The following is a 23498-nucleotide window of genomic DNA, read 5'->3' on the forward strand; positions in this document are numbered from 1 at the left end:
GTAAAAGGTCTAGGTGGTAATCTTAGTCTATTTATCCAGTGCACAATTGTTCTATACAATGTTTTCTACTGCTCAGTGTATTTTCAACTGCATCCAGGAATTTTTTTTGCCATTTAATTTAGGAGGCTATTCCTCACTACGATCTGACCGTCAAGATATTTTTCTCACAATATTTATCTTAAAATTTCTCTTCTGTAATTCTCTCCCATTATTCCTAATTATGCCTCTTGTATCATACCACGTCTCTCTCCTTGAATTTTTTATTCTTCAGAATATATACACTTCTGTTCTGCCCTGCTTCCCCACTGGCCATGTCTACTCTGGGATTAAGACCTGGTTCTAAACACAGTTCAGAATAAATTCAGGCTAATTTGTTTTAGCATACCATTGTGGGTGAGGCCAAACCGAGTTTGGAAACCACATTTCCCTAATCTAGGGCATAGTTTCTAGACTTCGTTTAAGTGTGATTTGGCTCCAGCCACACTGGCTGGTTAAATTGTGTTTAAAATGAGGTCACCTGTGCTAATATAAAATAAATGTAGTTAAATGGTCAGCAAACACAATTTTAGACCTGGTGCAAGGACTATTTAGTTGTGGTCTAGCCAAGCTGTATGTATTTAGTTCTTTCAGTCTTTCCTAATAAACCAACAGCTCCAGTTCCCTAATGATTTTTGTTGCTCATCTCTGAATTCTCCCATTCCTCTACATTTTTCTAATAATGAGGTACCCAGAATGAAATGCTATATTCTTGGTGTGATCTCACCACACCCTCATGGGGTGGGATTATGATTGTATCTTCATTAGGATTATTTTGCTAACATTTCCTGTCATTGCTATCAATGGTTCAGATTCATCAATAGGAGCAACAGTGGGACAGCTAGTGTAAAAAGGGCTTCAGCTGACTCCTGGCATTTTAAGCACCCTGTCATAACCCCTGCTCAGACCACATCTACATGAATAGAGCTCTTGAAACACTGGTGGCTGACTGGAGTCCTGTCTGTTCTAGCGCTCCCAACACTGCTACCACCAGAGAAACCAAACCATTGAAAGCAATGATACATTTTTTTAGGATGAAGTTGCTTAGTACAGACAAGGCCTATTGGTCTCTCTGCTCTGTAATGGGATTCCTCTACATAGAATCATATGCCGATACATAAACACACACTTAGACAAAAAGGCACCAGAGTGTGGGAAACTCTCTCTTCCACTCTCTGTGTTCTGGAACAGAAATTCAGGGTCAGGTTCATGCATAGCCAATTTGGTATCCTCTATTATAAAGTGAAGCTCCTGCAGAACACTGAAAGCCAGCTTATGAATAGACATGAGCATGACGCAGTGTTTTTGTTCCGGAACACAGAGGGAAGCAGTGGTACTCAAAATGGCAACTGAAGGGGCAGGCAGAAAGGTGCAGAGTAGAGAGAAACTGCCCAAGTGTTAGGTGAAAGAAGGCCAAATAAGCACCTAACTTCAATCAACTGGAAGTTGAGGCCGGGTTGCTGATTACAGGAAGGGGTGTGGGTGGAGAAGAGATCAAAATTTAACCTCTGACCCTTCTGTCAGAATTCACTAAAATATTAAACAATCTTACCAGATTTCAGCTACTCCTCTGAGCTACTCTCTTGAGACATCCATTTAAGATGAGCCAACACCATCTCTCCCTTTACATAACCACCAATTCTTTTTAACTAGCAGGGGAAAGGGAAGAACATGGCTTCTGTTAAAGACAGAGGTGGGATTTAGAAAGCAGTCAGATGGAAATTGGGAGCCCAAGAGTTTCTGTGGCATTTGGGGAATTGACAATAGTGAGGACATCTGAGGCGGAAAGAGATGCAGGAGAGTCCATCCTCCTGAAGATCACCAGTTGCATATCATGGGTATCAAGACAAGAAAATTGTCTGAAATAACAGGCTAGTAGGATTTTCCCTAGAATTCTGAAGAATTTAACATGCCTCTAAGCTAGAGATGAGTGAGGTCACAGTTACTCCACACTAGGTTCACCTCATCTCTTTCATCTCTGTCCCTTATGTTTGTTTTGGCATTTCAGCCTTCCTGGTTTCTCTCTCACTGTGTAAGTCTGCTACAGGTTTTTTCTCCCCAGATGCATTAGCTTGCATTATGACCAAGTCCAATCTCAATTTGTTACTTCCTGCCAATATTTCTAACTTTAGGTACCTTCATATTATTTCTCCATCCTCCTTGGAGTTCACAGCCATTTCCAGTATCTCCAGTGGATTTCATTAGCATGCTGCTTCGCCCCTCTGCCAGATCATCAAAAGATATTAAATAAAAATGGACTCCACAGCACTCCACCAGACTTCTGCTTGTAATGTCACACACTGCCTTTACCACTACTCTTTTTTTATAGTCTCTCAATCAACGTTCACATGACAGCATTAGTTCACAAGCAACCTAGTTTTCCGAGTAAGATTCTGAGACCCTATCAAATGCTTTATTAAAATAAGATACTAATGAAGGGACTAATTCAATGAGATGCTGCTGAGTACCTCCAGAGAAGTGAGAGAGAGTGGAGGGTGCTCAGTATCCTACAGCAATTAATCTTGCTGCAAATAAAAACTTCTACTGTGATAATAATCCAAATTAATCTTAGTTGCTGAGAGGAGGAGATCCAGTGTTCATACAAATCTCCAATTAACTTGATACCAGCACTTTTCAATGAAATGAATGACCACTGATTGTTGGCTTTCCATTCTCTCGCATTTGTTTATTGAGAACTTGTGTCATTATTACTTGTTACATTAGCAGTTCCAAAGAGGGTGCTACATATCTCCCAACACAGATAAAAAGACACTATCCTTACCCTGAGGAGTTCACACAAATACAATTTCAGTGGGGAGTCCGGGAAAATAAAAGGGAGGAGCAGTGAAGGAAGAACAGGGCCATATCAGTAGATCACACTGTTACTTAGTAAAGGCAAATGCATGATGTGCAGCAGAACGGTGGCTGTGTTTTGTTTTGTTAAAGAGAGGTTAATAAAAATAGGTAGGTGATTTAGCCCGTCAATTTCTTAAAGCTGATGTAGTAGTAGGTATTTGGGAGGAACCTGAATCGTCAGAGGACAGCGGCTCTGAAGATTAGCTTGGGAAAGGTGTTATATGTGTGAGAAGAAAGCACAGCAATCTTGTGGGAAAACTGGACAAACAGTGTCCTTAGGATGGCATTGCTACCTAATATAATGCTGCATGTGAGACATGTATTATAGTACCTATTCATCAAATTATGTGCCATATTCAAAGCTTCCGTCTTATATTTCAAAATTGAGGTCTTATTAAGCTTCTTGAGTTCAAAACATTATATTTGAAAGGTATGCTATTTTTTACATTCTCTGAGTTATCCCTATTCAGTCATCTTGGTATTTCATTAATAAAAAAGGGTCCTAGCTGTACATGGCCATTTTCCAGATCCTAAATGTTCACCTCCAAACTATTATTGCTCACCATTTTGTGAATTTCAGGAAGGGCCTGTACAATATCTAATTCCTGCTTTATTATTATTTATCTGTATACATGTAAATAAAGATGCCTCCCACACTCTCAAAATTGAAAAATAAGTTAATAGTTTTTCCTCTGGTTAGGAAACAAAGCTCTCATCAAGACCATTGCCACAGCTGCTTTGTGGATCAGTCAAAGACTGCTTCATCACCCCTTTAACTTTCATCTCACAATTGGTATTTTTTTTCTTTTCTTTTTTTTCAGTAAATGAATGAATTTAGTACTCATGAATGAGAGATACTAATAGTTCTGGACAAAGACAAACATATAAAAGACAACAATCACTCTGCAAGTCTCCCCACAGAGCACTGCAAATGCACCTCAATCTTAACATGCAGCACCCTTATTATTCCAACACTGGCCTTCTTTTGAGAAGCTTATCAGCACCAAATTGCCTGATGGTGATATGCACTACTAAAAAATTAAGATACTAAACTATTTTCACTTGTGAATTAAAATAAATGCTAGAATTTGAATTTTATTTCAAAGTGAAAGTTTCATACTTTTAGTTGTACAGTACTGATTACTTACAGTCAATTACAGGAACATATAATCATAGAACTGGAACGGACCTTGGTCATCTAGTCCAGTCCCCTGCACTCAGGACAGGACTAAGTATTATCTTGACCATTCCTGACAGGTATTTGTCTAACCTGCTCTTAAAAATCACCAATGATGGAGATTCCGCAACCCCCTAGGCAATTTATTCCAGTGCTTAACCACCCTGATAGTTAGGAACTTTTTCCTAATGTCCAACCTAAACCTCCCTTGCGGCAATTTAAGCCCATTGCTTCTTGTCCTATCCTCAAAGCTTAAGAAAAACAATTTTTCTCCCTCCTCCTTGTAACAACCTTTTACATACTTGAAAACTGGTATCATGTCCCCTCTCAGTCTTTTCTTTTCCAGACTGAACAAACCCAGTTTTTTCCATCTTCCCTCCTAGGTCATGTTTTCTAGACCTTTAATCATTTTTGTGGCTCTTCTCTGGGCTCTCTCCAGTTTGTCCACATCTTTCCTGAAATGTGGTGCCCAGAACTGGACAAAATACTCCAGTTGAGGTCTAATCAGCGCGGAGTAGAGCAGACGAATTATCGTACATACTCGATCATAAACCGGTTCGTTTATAAGCCGACCCCCACAAGATGGATGAGTAAAAACGGAAAGATTTTATGACCCATTCATAAGCCGACCCTATAATTCAGGGGTCGGCAAACTTTGGCTCTCGGGCCATCAGGATAAGCCGCTGGCGGCCGAGATGGTTTGTTTACCTCGAGCATCCGCAGGCACGGAGGTAAACCTAAGTAAATAAAGTGTCCCGGCGTGCCAGCTGCTTACCCTGACGGGCCGGGACAGCAACTGGTGGGGAAATTTTTTTGGAGGGGTGAGGGGAGAAGCTGGGGGTTAGGGGAGTAACCCCTGCGACCACCCCCCACATGACCCCACCCCTCGCCTGGGACCCCCTCACTCTTCCCATCCCATCCCTTCCCACCTTATCTGGGGAGGAGCAGGGGAGGATGTCTCTGGCCTGGCTGGAGCTGTTCCAGCACACTGGGCAGCGCGGCTGAAGTGTGCTCCGACAGGCTGGACCGGGCAGCGCGGCTGCAGCGTGTTCCAGCGGACCTGGGCCGGGCAGCACAGCCACAGCATGCTCCAGTGGGCGGGGCCAAGCGGCATGGCTGCAGCCTGCCAGCCCTGGCACTGCAGCTGCTTCGGAGGCTGGGGGGAGAGCAGCCTGGCCAGAAGCAGAGAGACTCTGGCCCCGCCTCTTCCCTTCTGGCTCTGCTGCCTCTCCTTGCTCCCTCTGTTGGGGGGAGGGGCTGTGTCCCACCTCTCCTGCTCTATACCCGTTCATAAGCCGACCCCCTTCTCTGATGCTTCCCTTTTTTACTAAAAAAATTTGGTTTATGAACGAGTATATAAGGTACTTCTCGTGTCTTGCTTACAACGCTCCTGCTAATACATCCCAGAACAATGTTCGCTTTTTTTGCAACAAAGTGTTACACTATTGACTTGTATTTAGCTTGTGGTACACTATGACTCCCAGATCTCTTTCTGCAGTACTCCTCCCCACGCAGTCATTTCCCATTTTGTTTTGTGTGCAACTGATTGTTCCTTCCTAAGTGGAGTACTTTGCATTTGTCCTTATTGAATTTCATCATATTTACTTTAGACCATTTCTCCAATTTGTCCAGTCACTTTGAATTATAATCCAATCCTCCAAAGCAGTTGCAATCCATCCAAGTTTGGTATCACCCGCAAACTTTATAAGTGTACTCTCTATGCCATTATCTAAATCATTGATAAATATATTGAACAGAACCAGACCCAGAACTGACGACTACGGGACCCCACTCATTATGTCCTTCCAGCATTACTGTGAACCACTCATAACTACTCTCTGTGAACAGTTTTCCAACCAGTTATACCCCACCTTATAGTAGCTCCATCTAGGTTGTTTATCAGAAGGTCATGCTAGACAGTATCAAACGTTTTACTAAAGTGAAGATACACAACGTCAACGCTTCCCCTCTATCCACAAGGCTTATTAACCTGTCAAAGACAGCTATCAGGTTGGTTTGACACAATTTGTTCTTGACAAATTCATGCTGACTGTTACTTATCACTAGGGCTGCCAATTAATCACAGTTAATCACAGTTTTAATGACACAGTTAAACAAGAGAATACCAATTGAAATTTATTAAATATTTTGGATGCTATTCTACATTTTCATATATATATATATATATCTTGTATTCTGTGTTGTAACTGAAATCAAAGTATATATTTTAATTACAAATATTTGCACAGTAAAAATGTTAAACTGAAGAAATAGTATTTTTCAATTCACTTCATACAAGTATTGTAGTGCAATCTCTTTGTCCTGAAAGTGCTATTTAGAAATGTAGATTTTTTTTGTTACATAACTGCACTCAAAAACAAAACAATGTAAAACTTCATAGCCTACAAGTCAACTCAGTCCTACTTCTTGTTCAGCCAATCGCTAAAACAAACAAGTTTGTTTACATTTACAGGAGATAATGCTGTCCTCTTCTTATTTACAATGTCACCACAAAGTGAGAACAGGCATTTGCATGGCACTTTCGTAGTCAGCACTGCAAGGTATTTACGTGCCAGATATGTTAAACATTCGTATGCCCCTTCATGCTTCACCCACCATTCCAGAGGACATGCTTCCATGCTGATGATGCTTGTTAAAAAAAATGTTAATTAAATTTGTGACTGAACTCCTTGGGGGAGAATTGTACATCCCCTGCTGTTTTACCCGCATTCTGTCATATATTTCATGTTATAGCAGTCTCGGATGATGACCCAGCACATGTTGTTCATTTTAAGAACACTTTCACTGCAGATCTGACAAAACGCAAAGAAGGTACCAATGTGAGATTTCTAAAGATAGCTAACGCACTCGACCCAAGATTTAAGAATCTGAAGTGCCTTCCAAAATGTGATCGGGACTGGTGTGGAGCATGCTTTCAAAAGTCTTAAAAGAGCAACACTCCAATGCGGAAGCTACAGAACCTAAACCACCAAAAGAGAAAAGCAACCTTCTGCTGGTGGCATATGACTCAAATAAAGAAAACGAACATGCGTCGGTCTGCACTGCTTTGGACTGTTATCGAGCAGAACCCGTCATCAGCATGGACGCATGTCCCCTGGAATGGTGGTTGAAGCATGAAGGGACATGTCAAGGTTCCTTCCCCATTCTAAACTCTAGGGTACAGATGTGGGGACCTGCATGAAAACCCCCTAAGCTTATTTTTACCAGCTTAGGTTAAAACTTCCCCAAGGTACAAACTATTTTACCTTTTGCCCTTGGACCTTATCGCTGCCACCACCAAACGTCTAACAGGTATATAACTAGGAAAGAGCCCGTTTGGAAACTTCTTTCCCCCCAAAATCCTCCCAAACCTTACACCCCCTTTCCTGGGGAAGGTTTGATAAAAATCCTCACCAATTTGCATGGATGAACACAGACCCAAACCCTTGGATCTTAAGAACAATGAAAAAGCAATCAGATTCTTAAAAGAAGAATTTTAATAGAAGAAAAAGTAAAAGAATCACCTCTGTAAAATCAGGATGGTAAACACCTTACAGGGTAATTAGATTCAAAACATAGAGAATCCCTCTAGGCAAAATCTTAAGTTACAAAAAGACACAAAAACAGGAATCCTACATTACATTCAGCACAGCTTATTTTCTCAGCCATTTAAAGAAATCAGAATCTAACGCATATCTAGCTAGATTATTTACTAAGTTCTAAGACTCCATTCCTGTTCTGTCCCGGGCAAAAGAATCACACAGGCACAGAGAGAGAGGCTTTGTTCCTCCCTCCCCCCCAGCTTTTGAAAGTATCTCGTCTCCTTATTGGTCATTTTGGTCAGGTGCCAGCGAGGTTATCCTAGCTTCTTAACCCTTTACAGGTGAAAGGGTTTTTCCTCTAACCAGGAAGGATTTTAAAGGTGTTTACCCTTCCCTTTATATTTATGACAGGACATATGAATCTTTAGCACATCTGACACGTAAAAATCTTTAGCGCATCTAGCAAGTAAATGGCCGGCTACAACAGTGCCATGAGAATGCCTGTTCTCACTTTCAGGTGACATTGTAAACAAAAAATGGGCAGCACTATCTCCTGAAAATGTAAACAAACTGTTTGTCTGAGCAATCGGCTGAACAAGAAGTAGGACTGAGTGGACTTGCAAGCTCTAAAATTTTACGTTGTTTTATTTTTGAATGCAGTTTTTTTGTACATAATTCTATATTTGTAAGTTCAACTTGCATGATAAAGAGATTGCATTACAGTACTTGTATTAGGTGAATTGAAAAATACTATTTCTTTTGTCTTTTTACAGTGCAAACACTGGTAATCAAAATAAATATAAAGTGAGCACTGTACACTTTGTATTGTGTTGTAACTGAAATCAATATATCTGAAAATGTAGAAAACATCCAAAAATATTTAAATAAATGGTATTCTATTATTAACAGTGTGATTAATCACGATTAATATTTCTGATCCCTTGACAGCCCTATTTATCAATTTATTATCTTCTAGATGTTTGCAAATTGACTGCTTAATTATTTGTTCCATTATCTTTCCGGGTACAGAAGTTAAGCTGACTGGTTTGTAATTCCCTGGGTTGTCCTCATTTCCCTTTTTACCAATGGGCATTATATTTGCCCTTTTCCAGTCTTCTGGATATCTCTCCCGTCTTCCATGATTTTTCAAAGATAATTGCTGATGGCTCAGATATCTCCTCAGTCAACTCCTCGAGTATTCTAGGACGCATTTCATCAGGCCCTGGTGACCTGAAGACATCTAATTCATCTAAGTAATTTTTAACTTGTTCTTTCCCTATTTTAGCCTCTTCTGATCCAACCTCATTTTCACGTCCAATCACTGCCAACCCTTCTGGTGAAAACCAAAACAAAAAAGTCATTAAGCACCTCTGCCATTTCCACATTTTCTGTTATTGTTTCCCCCCCTTCATGGTGTTTGTCTCAAAGACTGTGTAATCTAAATAACTACCATCAATTTTTTCTTGGACTGTTTGTAAACAAAAGCCATCTGCTCTTCAGAGCAAAACTTTGCATTTGAGTTCTGTTTGACCTTAAGGGTTTCTTAGAAAATTTTACATGGGATCCCGGTCATTTAAATGATGTAACAAACAGGAATGACAATTTTTCTGAAGGAGCACTGATGAATATATAGTACAATTCTCAGAGGTTTGTGCTTTTTCTATTTCCAGTATGGCTGCCCATGCGTTTCAGACATATACAATTGAGGATTAGTTGCACAATGAATCTAAACTTTCATGTCTGGAAGTTTGAATTCAAATCTTGACCAAGAACTCAAATTAAAATGAGCTCACTGAGCCAAATACATCTCTGACTTACATCCCAAAATGCTTTTGAGTCCTTATTGTGTCATCTAGTATCTCTCTCCTGTATCCATAGAGTACTTTTTTACCTGAATCCTTGGAATTCTACGTCAATCAGACATCTAAGAGGACATGGACACTGTTTAAAATCTATGTACCTTTATATCATGAAATACTGAAATCTTGGTAGGAGTTCAATTCAAGTGCATATGTTTAGCACAATTATTACTAGTGCAATATTTTTTCCCCAATGTTATTTATAATGATCAGTTAACATGAGCTCAAAACCATTAACTCAAATCCTGGGGTTCTCATGGATATTTAAGCTCTAAATTGCTGCAGTTAACCATGTAACATAACCAGTTCCTTACCCTCAGATCAATTACTCTGTTGTCCAGCCGTGTATCTTGGTTTACAGTAGCTCTTCCCTCCTAAACAGTTGTATAAAACATATGTAATTAAAACATATACACACAAAGAAATACATTCCATAGAGTTCAGAGTAGCAGCCGTATTAGTCTGTATCCGCAAAAAGAAAAGGAGTACTTGTGGCACCTTAGAGACTAACAAATATATTTGAGCATAAGCTTTCGTGAGCTACAGCTCACTTCATCAGATGCACTCTAAGGTGCCACAAGTACTCCTTTTCTTATTCCATAGAGTGAAACACACTTTGGTTATAAAACATTTGCAAATTCAGTGGAAGGACTTCTAATACTATTTTGAGGGGGTTAGTAGAACAATTCAAAAAAGGATTGTGGTGGATTCTCCATCTCTGGCAATTTTTTAATCAAGATTGAATTTTTTTAAATTATATGCTCGAGTTCGAAAGCAATTATTTTGGGGGAACTTCCATGGCCGTTGTGATACAGGAGGTGAGATTAGATTATCACAATGTTCCCTTCTGGCCTTGCAGTCTATGACCAGTTCTTTGTTCCTCCAATGTGATCATAAGCGTTTAAAATGTGGCCTTTCACAATGGATACAACGCATAAACTAGCCTCGAGGACTGCCAAAAACCTGAAACATGCACAAGTACTTGTTTCAGAATGAAGTCCTGTAACACTAATTGGTACAACAGAACAGTATCTGCAAATTATGTAGCTCTGACTATCCACTGTACGACAGCAAGTATCACATAGATGAGAAGGTTTCAGGGAACACACACAATCTGGATGTAAAGGAAGTTAAATAAAAGTCAAAAAGCAAAAATCACTGCATAAAGGAGTGCTTTCAAGTTTTTACTCAACTACAAATACAATGAAAATTCACAGGTGTGTTAAGGACAAAAGGTTTTCACCTCCTCTCCTTCCACCTCAGCTCGAACAGCATCATCCAGCTGCAAAGGCAGTCGGGGCTCAGCCAAACTGATCACATAGATCTGAAAGTGAGACAGTAACAGAAATAGCATAAAACCCAGCTCAAAACAAAAGGGTGATTTACAAAAAGGTATTTCTGGCATAACCATGAAACAGTGTTTGCATAAATCGTTAACTGGAAGCATGCGAGTTTACTCAAAAAGTCAAAAGAGGGAGATGTTTATTTGGCTTTATTCTCATGGCTGTACTGGGAACACTTAGTATCATTTCTTTCCTCCGAAAACCAAGAAACAATGCATTTTATATCTTTTTTGGAATAAGCACATCAAGGAAACACAGCCTGAAGGTGCCAGCCTAATGATTCATAACTGGGCTTTTGGAACCTAAGAGATCACATCAGTCCTTTTCCCTTCTGAGGAAGATAAACAGAAGTCCATGTGGTATTAAAGTATTATTATATTGGCAATATGGTAGTATCTAGAAGGTCCGATTAAGAGCCCGTTGGGCTAGAAGCTGCACAAACACAGATTAAAAGACAGTCCCTTAGCTTACTCTCTAAATGTATGGTGAGGCATGTGTGGACACTTTCATAAAAATCCACAGCCTGCCTGATTTGCATGATTATTAAAACAAATTTCATGGAACTTTGAGTAAGTCTAGGGGCTTTCCTCAATATCCTTGGCTAAAATATACCTCCCCTCTGCACCTGTGTAATGTGTTATACATTGGCTGGCTACTGAACTCCACCCCCAAAATGACTACATATCAGTAGTTTGTACGGGTATAGTTTGTGAAGTGTTTAAACGTCCTTTTGGTGAAAGATGCCATATAAATGTTAAATACTAATTGTATCAAACTGCACTTCCCCAGCCACAATATACAAACTATGGGGAATTTATGTACTCTCTTATATGTATTTCACAGAACTTTAGAGGGGACACATATTATGCATAGCTCCTCTGCATCATAGTGAAGACATATGCATCTTTCTGTACTAAAACAAACATCTAAAAAAATTCTTGGCTTCTGAGTACAAAGAAAGAGGCAGATCTGTATGGACAGAATTTGCTATTGACAAGAATCAGAACTGGAATTAAAAGCCAATCCTAGCCAAAGCGTTCCAGCTATTAACTTCAAAATATGGTTCCGAATGAGGAATTTTTTTTTTTTTTTAAAAGAGTAGATGGAAACCACAAATTCCTAAAATTGCATGTGTGCGTGAGTACAAAACCAAAACCCACAAAAGTGCTTCATGTTTACCGTATTAAACATTTAAGTTTGTGTTTTAATGAGGTTTACTGTAAGACCAGTCTACAAATCTTATGAACTTTTACTGAAAACATAAATTTGTATAAAAAAGGGTGTCAGAAATAATTACCCAGGTGCACTATTTGCTTAAAAACACGTTACCCTTTGAACGTGCAGCTCAACATCTTGCTGAGTACAGCCTCCAATTTTCTGATGTACTTTCCTCACAACGCCTTCAACATCCACAATGCTCTCTTTGTTGATGCTGTCAATAGAGATAGCCAGTTTAATAATTTCAACACACTTAAGTACTAATTTGGATATCACCCACCGAGAAGACTATGTTTTGCACGTAACGCAAGAACAATATAACAGACTAGAGCATTTTAGGTAAAGTCATTGTTTATTTATATACAAGTATTGAGCTAGCGAGAGGTCTTTGTTAAAAAAATGTCACAGCTGCAATAAATTAACATTGGGGTGGAGGGTTGGGTAGAAAAGTGGTAATAATTAAAGAAATTTCTTCAACATTTCAGATTTGATTACTACTACTTCTGTCTGGGAATTTCTTTTTCTTTCTTTCTTCAACACAAAAAAGAAAAAGGTTGCTCTGTGTACTTGCAACTGAATGAGGTAGTAACAGAGTACAGAGTCAAACATCTTTTAGGAACAGATTTCAAGGGAGGGTGCACTTTTTGCAGGCTGTGGAGTCTAAAATAGTGGTCCCTCAAATTACAGGAACACTAAGGTGAGAACTAAATCAATCACCTGCAAGTTTGTTTGTGTTTTGCTGGTGAGCTCCAACAGGAAGCTCATTTAAGCTATAACTTAAGATACAAATCCATGTTAATATTATGGTTGTGTGTGTGTACTTTTGGTAAAAAAATTAAATTTAGACACAGATAGGGAGGCAGATACTAGCCTTCAGAGTAAAAAACTGGAGTACTCAAAGGAAGCTAGTTTGCCAAGGCCGATAAATGCATTCTTCATCTCTAGATTTCTTGGCCTGCCTTTCGTTGCTTCTGTGATCACCTTCCCTCTGTTACAGATGATAGATAACATATATTCTTGTGCTATAACTGGCCTATTTTCAGGTACAGGTAAGCTGTGCTAAATGCTCATTTAAATCCAAAGACACACACCTTTGCTTAAATTGTTTGTATTTGTCTTTTTTTACTACTGTAATGCCCGCGCCAAGAAAAAAATATACTCTTCCTTTCCTTCCAATGCCTGTCCTAGATTAAATAAACTTGTCTCAGAAAGGAAGGTAGTTTAGATCCAATTGGTCTATATTAATTTATCTGCCATTTAATTGGAAGAATCATCTCAAATTGCCAGTTCACTTTTTTTCTGGGGTGTAGGCCAACAGTTATGTTTTTATTCTGTTCAGTGCTGGTTCTCATCAGCAATATAACTTAAATCTAACAAGAAGTTTCTGGATCAATACAAGATGATGGTTCCATTTGCTTCAGAAGAGATGTAGCTAAATTTTGAATTACCCAAGTAGCTTCTAAGAAGTCTATCAAAAGAGAGGATTCGGAACTAGGAAAATATACAGATATTTCCTAGTTAGTTCTCTGAAGTTCAGATTCTTCATCTTTATTTTCTAGTGTCATCATACTATGGACAAGTATACTTACAATATTTAATAAACCATATCCAAAAGGATAACTAATTCCACTCTACACACCAAATAATATACAATGGGTAATGTGGAAAACAGGTTCTCTGCCATCTAAAAGAACCTGACAATTACCAATTAAAACAACTCAACCTTGAAAAACACATGCCCTTCCCTTATACCTGCCAAACTACTCCACACAATAAACAAACAAAATATTTCTTAATGTTCTCTGATGGTTGTCAGTATTTTAAAGTCAGTGGTATAGGACAGGAGACAGCAAAATGCCTTGTTTTCTTTTTCATGTGTCTTTAAAAAGAAACAACACTACCAACAACCAAAAAGCAGCATTAAGCCATATAGAAAATAAATCCACAGCACTTGGTAGCAGTACTCATGGCCATTTCTTAGTCACTTTATATAGACTACTGTAGGTTTTGTCTGGTCCAACCAGTTCTTCAGCTATTTGTGGCAACAATGGATGTAAAAAGCAAAGCAAGACCCATGCTGAGCTTTTTTAAACATTCCACCCTATACATTTTTTTTAATAACTTTTTTCTAAAACTGAAGCCCAGCTGCTGAGGAGAAGAGAAATTAAGAATACACTAAGAAATTACCTATTCAGATGAGATTTTACATGAGATGAACCATCCATGAAGAGATGACAGATTCAGAAAGACTGTTGTAAAGGACAGGAGCAGCAAAAGAGAAAAGGCTTTTCCACTGGGGTGGCAAGAATATGTAGAAGAACAGAAGTCAATGCCAGATGAACAGAAGGAGCAGGGAGGAAATAAAGAATGAGGAGCAGGGTGAGATATGCTGAAGAAAATCTATGGAGATTACATAGACCAGGAGAGCAATTTTAAATGGGATACTTAAATGAATGGGAAGTCAAAGGTGTTTTTACAGGCTGAGAGAGTAATTTTTCTTTCTACATGGGAGAAAGGAGGCAGTAACATTCTGGACATGCTAGAGTTTTACGAGCTGTGATTTGAGGAGAATGCTACAACACAGTCAAACTGAAAGGAAAGAAATGAAGACACAAATGAGGATTCAGAAGGTCTACCCACAGAAAAGGCTGTAGATGAAATGACAGACCTGTAAATTTGCCCAGGTGGCAGAAGGGAGGGAGAAATGAGCGAATTTAGAGATATATAACGGAAGCAAATGGGTGGTCTGAGTAGAGATATGGGAGGGATATGGAGTTATATTAGGCATCTCCTCTTGCCCAAGAAAAGTACTTCTGTGTTGGAGTCATTTAAATGGAGGAAACTGAGATGAAGTCACAAGTTTGCTTCGGCAACACAAGCAGAGAATGTGGATATGGAGAAGTCATTAAAGAGAACTAAAAAATCCCTGGTCCTTGTATTTCTACTCCTCCCTTTTTGAAATATCGTTTTACAAAGCACAAAACACACTTGTTACCAGAGCCAGGTATATGTGGGCATCTCAATGACATCAGACACAAGCAAGTTTATTTTAATGAACTAAAAGGCCTAGCTTTTATGTTACCATAAACATTCACATTATATAAATGAGTATTCATGGTTTTAATTGAAGGCTTCAATACATATAATGTGGATTCCAGTCAAGACTGGAATTACACAGAATCTGAATATTTAAACTCAAACTTAATACAGTTGAAAAATCAAACAGCTAACAGTTGTGTTTCAGGTGACATGAATGACAAATTAGAGAGTGTGATTAATGTCTGAATTCTTGGCTGTCCGTTGAACCATCTTCTGTGTAAATTAAAGATTACCATTAAGATCCTTTCTTATCTAAATGAATCAGTCATTTCTTGGTCTGAGAGAGTCCAGGTGACACAGACATTCAGTAATTTTCCATCAAAGCACTACCTATTTTAATGTTGTATAGAATTAAGTTCAAGATTAAAGAAACAGTCAAAGATTTCTTTTAAACAGACTAATTAAAAACTCCTCAATTTTCTAACCGCATCCCCAGACATTTTTAAAATTCGTTTTTTATAATGCTTTACACAGATCATTCTTTACGTTTTTGTTGATATGACTGTTTCAAGCAGGGGAGCAACAGCCGGTCTGAAACTCAAACACGTCCAGCCTCACGCCTCCACTCTTCCCACAACCTGCTGCTGAGGCATCTTCCCTGTTAACTTTCATTCAGCATTCCAACATGCTACTTTCCAACTCCCTATGGATGAAGCTGGGAAGGGGATTGCCACTGTTCTTCTGAGCCCAAGCACTGCTGCAGAGAGAGCCACACCAGAGATGGGGAATCCCCACTGCCTTTCAGCTCTCTAGAAGTGGAGACTCTCTCTTGGCTTCCTGGCTCCTGAGACAGGAGATACAACTGCTATCCAGGTCCCACACTTCTCCTGACCCTACTTCTATGGAGGCATCTGGTGAGTTGAACAGAGGACTCCCTCCAGGATCTTGCACCTCTTGGCTCTGCTCTACGGAGGAAAAGGGGGAAGAGGCTGGCTGACCCTTGGCTCTTTTGATCCTATTTTGGGGGAGGGCATCCTTTCGCTCTCTCGGTCTCTCTTTCCCCCCCAATGGTTTGTTTGTCCCTGCTGCCACCAGGTGTTTTCTGTTCTGTGGCCTGCAGAGTGAAGAAGTTGGCTCCCATGCTCATGGTGCTCCTCAAGCCAGTGAAAGGGCTCCCACAGCCTCAACATCAGACTCCCAGTGCTCCCTGATACACATAGAACCAGAGAAATGAAAGGGAGACTAGTTCCAATTCCCCCACTCCTAATGCTGCACCTCAGACTTGTTGAGAGGCCCAGAGAAAAGGAGTCACTCTGGACCCAAAATCAGATACAGCAGCAGCTGTACTGCTGTGTTACTGGTAACACACTTGCAGAGCCTGGGATCTACCCTCAGAACAAAAGTACAAGGGTCTCATGCTAGTGAATGAAACAGGAAGTTCACCTGACCATTAGGAGAACAGTGAAATGGACCACCCACAAAGTGGTGTCAAATGCACAAAGTTAATATAGAGAGAGGACCAATAAATATTTATTTATATCATTTTTTGCAATATTAGGGATTACTTGTAACAACAGTAGGTATAATTTTTTCATACAAGTATGATTTTCAAATTTGACTTTTTAACAACTGTCAAACTAAAATTTAAAATGGAGGATAACTAAATAATGTAAAATTATTACTTCCATTTGAATTTATCACTCCAGAATACTTTTTAAAGCAACAAATCTAGAAGGAGAAGGGGAAGGAAGAGGGGAACACGAAAGAATGGGGCACACAGGACTCCTGGTTATGGGAGAGATTGGGGGATCCTGGTATGGCAGAAGAGGGGTGCACACAGCCTCTAATGGGAGGAAGGAGGGAGGGAAGGGGGAGTCCCTATTTAGATCGAAGATCTTAATATTTTGCCATCATTAGCAGATATCCAGTTTGCACTGGTGTATCTGCCACACATAGCAGCTGATGCAATAGTCTGAAGATTAACTCTAACCAACAGAATAGCAAACTGAAGGAAAGTCCATTAGCTGGTAAGGAAAAACAAAACTGACTGAACTTGTTTAAACTGCATGACTTGCTACTGAAAGAGGGAACATGCTTGTGATTCATTAGCAAAACAACACAAACTGCAACCTAACTCCTTTCACTGAAAGTCAATAAAAGATATATTGTATAGCTTTGTAACATTTTAAACATTTCTCAACAATATGACCTAAAGCATGAGTGTTATCAGCAATCAAAGCTCTGAGGTGATGAACAATAATGAAAGAGATACTGGTGAACATGACAATTAACTTATCTAAATAATTATCTCATATAGTAGATTTTACAATAATAATTTCACCCATCTAGTTATATGGACATTTTATACAATTTACCTCTGATGCAATGTTAAGTTAAGACAAATTTTCACTCTGTGTACCATTGCTAGCTAGCTGATAGAAGGTGACGGATTGGGAAGGGTGTTTTTTTCATGATTCTGTCCTATGAAAGTATAAACAGTGCAACTATTACAACTAATGTTATTTTGTACTAATCACAACTTCCTTCAAGGATCTTAAGTCTAGTCTACAATACAAAGGCTATACAACTATATTGGCAAAAACCCCTTGTGACTACAGTGTACACCAGTAAGATGAGTTCTTTTTGTAGTATAGTTAAACCATCTCCATGAATGACATAGGCTATATCTACAAAAGAACTGTTTTTGCCTGTATAAGCTGCACCTACATGTGTGGGAGGGGGCTGCAGGCAAAGCTATGTGGGTTAGGGATGTGGTTTTTTTCACACTACTGAACAACACAGCTATGCCAGCAAAACTTTGTAGTGAAGATCTGGTTTTCAAACACTTTACAAACATTATTTAAGGTAAGCCTCACAAACTCTTGTTAAGTAGGTAAGCAGTTGCCCCATTATTCAGATGCAGAAACTGACAAGTGAAAGTCACTTAGCTCAACAGAAGAGCTGGGAACAGAACCCACAAGTCCTGGCTCTCAGGTCTTTCCTCTTTCAATTAAACCAACACATGAATCCCATAGGAATTAAAAGTTAATCTTCATATGCACCCATATTTGTTTAAAAAATCATCATTCCCTTGTATTGTTTATTTAATGAGGGCACTCCTATTTAAATAGTGCAGTCTGCCCTTTTGATTAGCATGGAATTGGGAGATACTGTTGCAGAGAAAGGTTGTATTGTGTACACCACATGCAACTTACTTCACACTCAGATTGGTCCACTGTGGTTTTACATAAAAGCGATAAATTCTATGAAAAACTAATGACTGCAAAGTAACACTGGCAAGTTCCAGCATTATAATTCTCGAAGCTTAAGGTTAGCATCAAAAGAATTACAACTAGCTAAAGGCAAAAATGGGTCAGTTTTAACATCTTAGTTAATTATATGACTTAATTAATAATGATACACAAGAATAGCCATACTGGGTCAGACCAATGGTCCATCTAGCCCAGGATCCTGTCTTCCAACAGAGGCCAAGGCCAGGTTCTTCAAATGGAATGAACAGAACAGGCAATCATTGAATGAGCAATCACCTTTTGTCCACTCCCAGCTTCTGGCAGTCAGAAACTAGGGACACCCAGAGCATGGGGTTGCATCCCCGGCCATCTTGGCTAACAGCCATTGATGGCCCTATCCTCCAGGAACTTATCTAGTTCTTTTTTGAGCCCCATTATAGTTCTGGCCCTCACAACATCCCCTGGCGATGAATTCCACATGTTGACTCTGCGTTGAGTGAAGCAGTACTTTCCTTTTGTTTTATGCCTGCTGCCTAATAACCTCATTGGGTGACCCCTGGTTCTTGTGTTATGTGAAGGAGTAAATAACACTTCCTTATTCATTTTCTCAACATCATTTGTGATTTTATAGACCTCTAGCATAACCACCCCCTTAGCAGACTCTTTCCCAAGCTGAAAAGTCCCAGTCTTTTAACCTCCCCTCATATGAAAGCTATTTCATAGGCTTAATAATTTTTGTTGCCCTTCTCTGTACCTTTAATTCTATTTTTTTTTTTAAGATGGAGCAACCAGTATTCAAGGTGTGAGCATACCACGGATTTAATATAGTAGCATTCTGATATTTTCTGTCTTCTGATTTATCCCCTTCCTAATGGTTCCTAACATTCTGTTAGCTTTTTTGACTGCCACTGCACATTTAGCAAATGTTTTTAGAGAACTATCCGCAATGACTCCAAGATCTTTCTTGAGTGGCAACAGCTAATTTAAATCCCATCATTTGGTATATATTTAGTTGGGACTAATATGTCAAGGTGACAAAGAACTCTAATCATAACCCAACATAGCACTGTCCATGCCAGTGCTTTTGTCTGTGAAACTTATGTCGGTCACGGGTATGTTTTTTTCACACCCGACCGACAAAAGTTTTGACGACAGAAGTGCTAGTGTAGACAAAGCCTTAGCAAATGTACAATAATTCCAATTATTCTTTATTGAAATTAAATGTATATGCACACACATGAATTTCTATATGTATAGTAAATTATTTTTGTAACCTATGATACCAGTTGATTCTCACTTAGTACATACATAAGTAACACCACAGTATAGAATTTGAATGAAAAATACCTAGCATTGATGTACCACTAAGGCAGCAAACATAAATATTTAAGAGTTTGGAAACTCCAAGAGTGATGTTTACTGACCACATTGTACATCCTCTATATTTCATGCTTTGTATTAACAATAATGTCTAAATACAGGTTAAAAGGAAAATATTTATAGAATATATATGAAATACAACCAATTTAACATTTAATTGGTTGGTTTTTTAGCTCTAATGTTGCTTTTTAGCTATTTACCTAGCACAGCTTACAAACTCTGCAGTCTTTGATAAAAGAGTTTGCAGGTTCCTTGCTGTGAACAAATGGTTAGTTACAAAAGTGCTGTAAAGCTTCTTAGTCTGGAGCCACTTTAAAAGCTCCACTACCCATTACTTTAAAGCCATTAAGTCTGTCAATCCTACAGTCTCCTTCTGCTTTAGCAGCTTTGCTCTAACCAAACAGCTGTGCAATTAACCGGGTGCGCATACAGAGGCACCACATCCATCAAGCTTAATGGAGTTTTCTCCTACATGTGCTCAGCCTTTCATTTACAAATGTTCATAACTTACTTTAAAATCAATTTATTTTTGTAACTACAAATCATATGCTTATTCATTTATGCCAGACTTCAAATCTATCATGCAAGTAAAAACTCAAGTCCTGAGCTGCGGCTGAGTTGTACTCAGCACAGTTGAGGAGAGAATGGATCAAAGATGACTTTAAGGCCTAGTCTACACTAAAAGTTAGGTTGTGAGAAATCCACATCCTTGAGCAATGTAGTTAAGCCAACCTAACCCCCAAGTTAAATGGTAGGTTGACTGAAAAATTCTTCCATCCACCTAGCTACTCCCTCTCGTAAAGGTGGATTACTATGCCAATCGGAGAACCCCTCATGTTGACGCATGTAGTGTCTACACTGAAGTGTGACAGCATTTCAAGTGTAGACAAGTCCCATGTTATTTCTCTGATCTGGGGTTGTGTGACACCCAGTGCCAATTAGAGCAATCTCAAAGAGGCTCTATTTTAAGAGTGTTGCTAAAAGTCCCAATGGGCAGTTCCAGCATGCAGAGATTACTGTTCAATAGAAGTAGCTATAGTTTAAGTTAAACACGTATCAGTATGTTTAATTAACAAGTGTGGTATTACTACTGAAAGCAGCTTAAAACTTGTCTATGGCAGAGCTCCCCCGGTCAGGTGGGAACTTTTTGGTAAAATTCCTTAGTATTCACACTGCTTACCTGAATCAGCTACACAAACACTGACCAAAACTGTAACTACTTCTATTAAACCCAACAATATTTGTGCACATTACATCAGCAGTTAATTCAGTTAAGTTACAAGATGTGAGAGCATCTGAACTAGAATACAAAGGAAAACACTGATTTACACAGGATTCACAATCTTTTAGTCTTTATGTCTATATAAAGCTGTTTTACAGAAAACAGGACCTCTGTATGACAACCTACTCCCTTATTCTACACCAGTGGCTCTCAACCTTTCCATACCTCTTTCTGGATTCTGATTTGTCTTGCGTACCCCCAAGTTACATCTCACTTAAAAACTACTTGGTTACAAAATCAGGCACAAAAATACAAAAGTGTCACAGCACACAATTACTGAATAATTGCTTACTTTCTCACTTTATTATATAATTATAAAATAAATCAACTGGAATATAAATACTGTACTTACATTTCAGTGTATAGTATATAGAGCAGTATAAACAAGTCATTGTCTGTATGAAATTTTAGTTTGTACTGACTTCATTTCTGCTGTAGACTGTTGTAAAACTAGGCAAATATCTAGATGACTTGATGTACCCCCAGGAAGACCTCTGCGTACCCCTGGTTGAGAACCACTGCTCTACAATGTAACTTTCTTTCCTCAAAGCTGACAGAAAGTTGAGTTGCTACAATGGCCACTACATGTCTTAGATTTCTCTTTGTTATCTGTACGTCTATTAATCTATACTTTCTATTTTAACCACATGACTGCATTATGGCATCACTGCATGAAAACATCTTTCACCAATAGCTTGAGATGGCAAGCAAAAACCCACAATAGCCAATTCGCAGTGAATCACTTTCTCTTAGCTGCTGTTTTGAACAATGGTCTCATGAACTAACTGTAAGAAGCTAGTTTACTAAAGTTTACTTTAGATAGAAAACAAAATATTTTTAAATGTAAATATTTATATATACTTATATATTGTTCTATTCCTTTGTTTCCATCACTACCAAAACTATTGTGTTTAGTGTAAAGTGGTTGGGAAAACTAGGTATTTGAATGATTATTTACTAAATTATAAAAGTATAAAAGTCCACCTTTAAATTAGACCCAAGAAAATGCAATTGGGATATTTAAAACTGTCATGTACCTGACTGTTAGTGATGATTCAAAGATACAGTTCATTTGCAAGATAGATGTGTTCAATATACAGTGCGCATTTTATCCAGTTGAAAGTATGAAAATTTCTTCAACCAATAAAATATTGGCTAATCACAAGAATAAAATTATGTAAGATGGATTTATAAAGTATTTGCTATGTTCAGACATTGCACAAATACAATTTTTAACCATAGCTGAGCCTCTGAATCCAAGTTTAGCAGGAAAGTTCATTCAGATTATCAGGATTTTAAGGCCGAAGGGGCCATTATAATAGTCTCATCTGATCTGCATAACACAGGCCACAGAATTTCATCAAGTATTTCCTGCATCAAGCCCACAACTTCTTAGTAAAACAGAGCATATCTTTTATAAAGTCATCTGATCTAGTTTTAAAGACTTCAAATGAATCAACCACATCCATAGGTAAGTTGTTCCAATGGTTAATAACTCTTACTATTAAAATTTGCACCTTATTTCTAGTCTGAATTTGTTTAGCTTAGCTTCCTATCATTGCATATACTATCAAAAATCTTCTCCCCATGTAGGTACTAATAGAGCATGATAAAGTCACCTCTTACCATCCTTTTGGATAAAGAGAAAAGGAGTACTTGTGGCACCTTAGAGACTAACCAATTTATTTGAGCATAAGCTTTCGTGAGCTACAGCTCACTTTTCGAAAGCTTATGCTCAAATAAATTGGTTAGTCTCTAAGGTGCCACAAGTACTCCTTTTCTTTTTGCGAATACAGACTAACACGGCTGTTACTCTGAAACCTTTTGGATAAACTAGACTGAGCTTCTTTAGTCTCTCACTGTAAGACAGGTTTTCCAGACATTAAATCATTCTTGTAGCTCTTTTCTGAATTTTCTAATTTGTCAGAGTATGTCTACACTACGAAATCAGGTCGAATTTATAGAAGTTGGTTTTTTAGAAATTGGTTTTATATATTCGAGTGTGTGTGTCCCCACAGAAAATGCTCTAAGTGCATTAAGTGCATTAACTCGGCGGAGTGCTTCCAGAGTACCGAGGCTAGAGTCGACTTCCGGAGTGTTGCACTGTGGGTAGCTATCCCACAGTTCCCGCAGTCTCCGCTGCCCATTGGAATTCTGGGTTGAGATCCCAATGCCTGATGGGGCTAAAACATTGTCGCGGGTGGTTCTGGGTACATATCTTCAGGCCCCCGTTCCCTCCCTCCCTCCATGAAAGCAAGGGCAGACAATCGTTTCGTGCCTTTTTTCCTGAGTTACCTGTGCAGGTGCCATACCATGGCAAGCATGGAGCCCACTCAGGTAACCGTCACACTATGTCTCCTGGGTGCTGGCAGACACGGTACTGCATTGCTACACAGTAGTAGTAACCCATTGCCTTCTGGCAGCAGACGGTGCAATATGACTGGTAGCCGTCATCGTCATGTCCGTGGTGCTCCTGGCTGCGTCGGCCGGGAGCGCCTGGACAGACATGGGCGCA

The 23498-nt window shown here is 39.0% G+C and overlaps 1 protein-coding gene across 1 annotated transcript in view; it reads right to left on the reverse strand.

Annotated features, from left to right (window-relative positions):
- Positions 1-23498, reverse strand: part of DARS1 (aspartyl-tRNA synthetase 1) — a 75356-nt gene that overhangs the window by 21640 nt on the left and 30218 nt on the right. The window contains exons 5-7 of the mRNA XM_073305361.2: positions 12143-12245; positions 10714-10794; positions 9785-9844 (exon numbers count right to left, since the gene is read on the reverse strand). Of these exons, the coding sequence (XP_073161462.1) occupies positions 9785-9844; positions 10714-10794; positions 12143-12245 (244 nt within the window). The remainder of the gene's footprint in view (positions 1-9784; positions 9845-10713; positions 10795-12142; positions 12246-23498) is intronic.

The sequence above is a fragment of the Lepidochelys kempii genome, chromosome 11, assembly GCF_965140285.1.
Source record: "Lepidochelys kempii isolate rLepKem1 chromosome 11, rLepKem1.hap1, whole genome shotgun sequence".
Classification (NCBI taxonomy): domain Eukaryota; kingdom Metazoa; phylum Chordata; order Testudines; family Cheloniidae; genus Lepidochelys; species Lepidochelys kempii.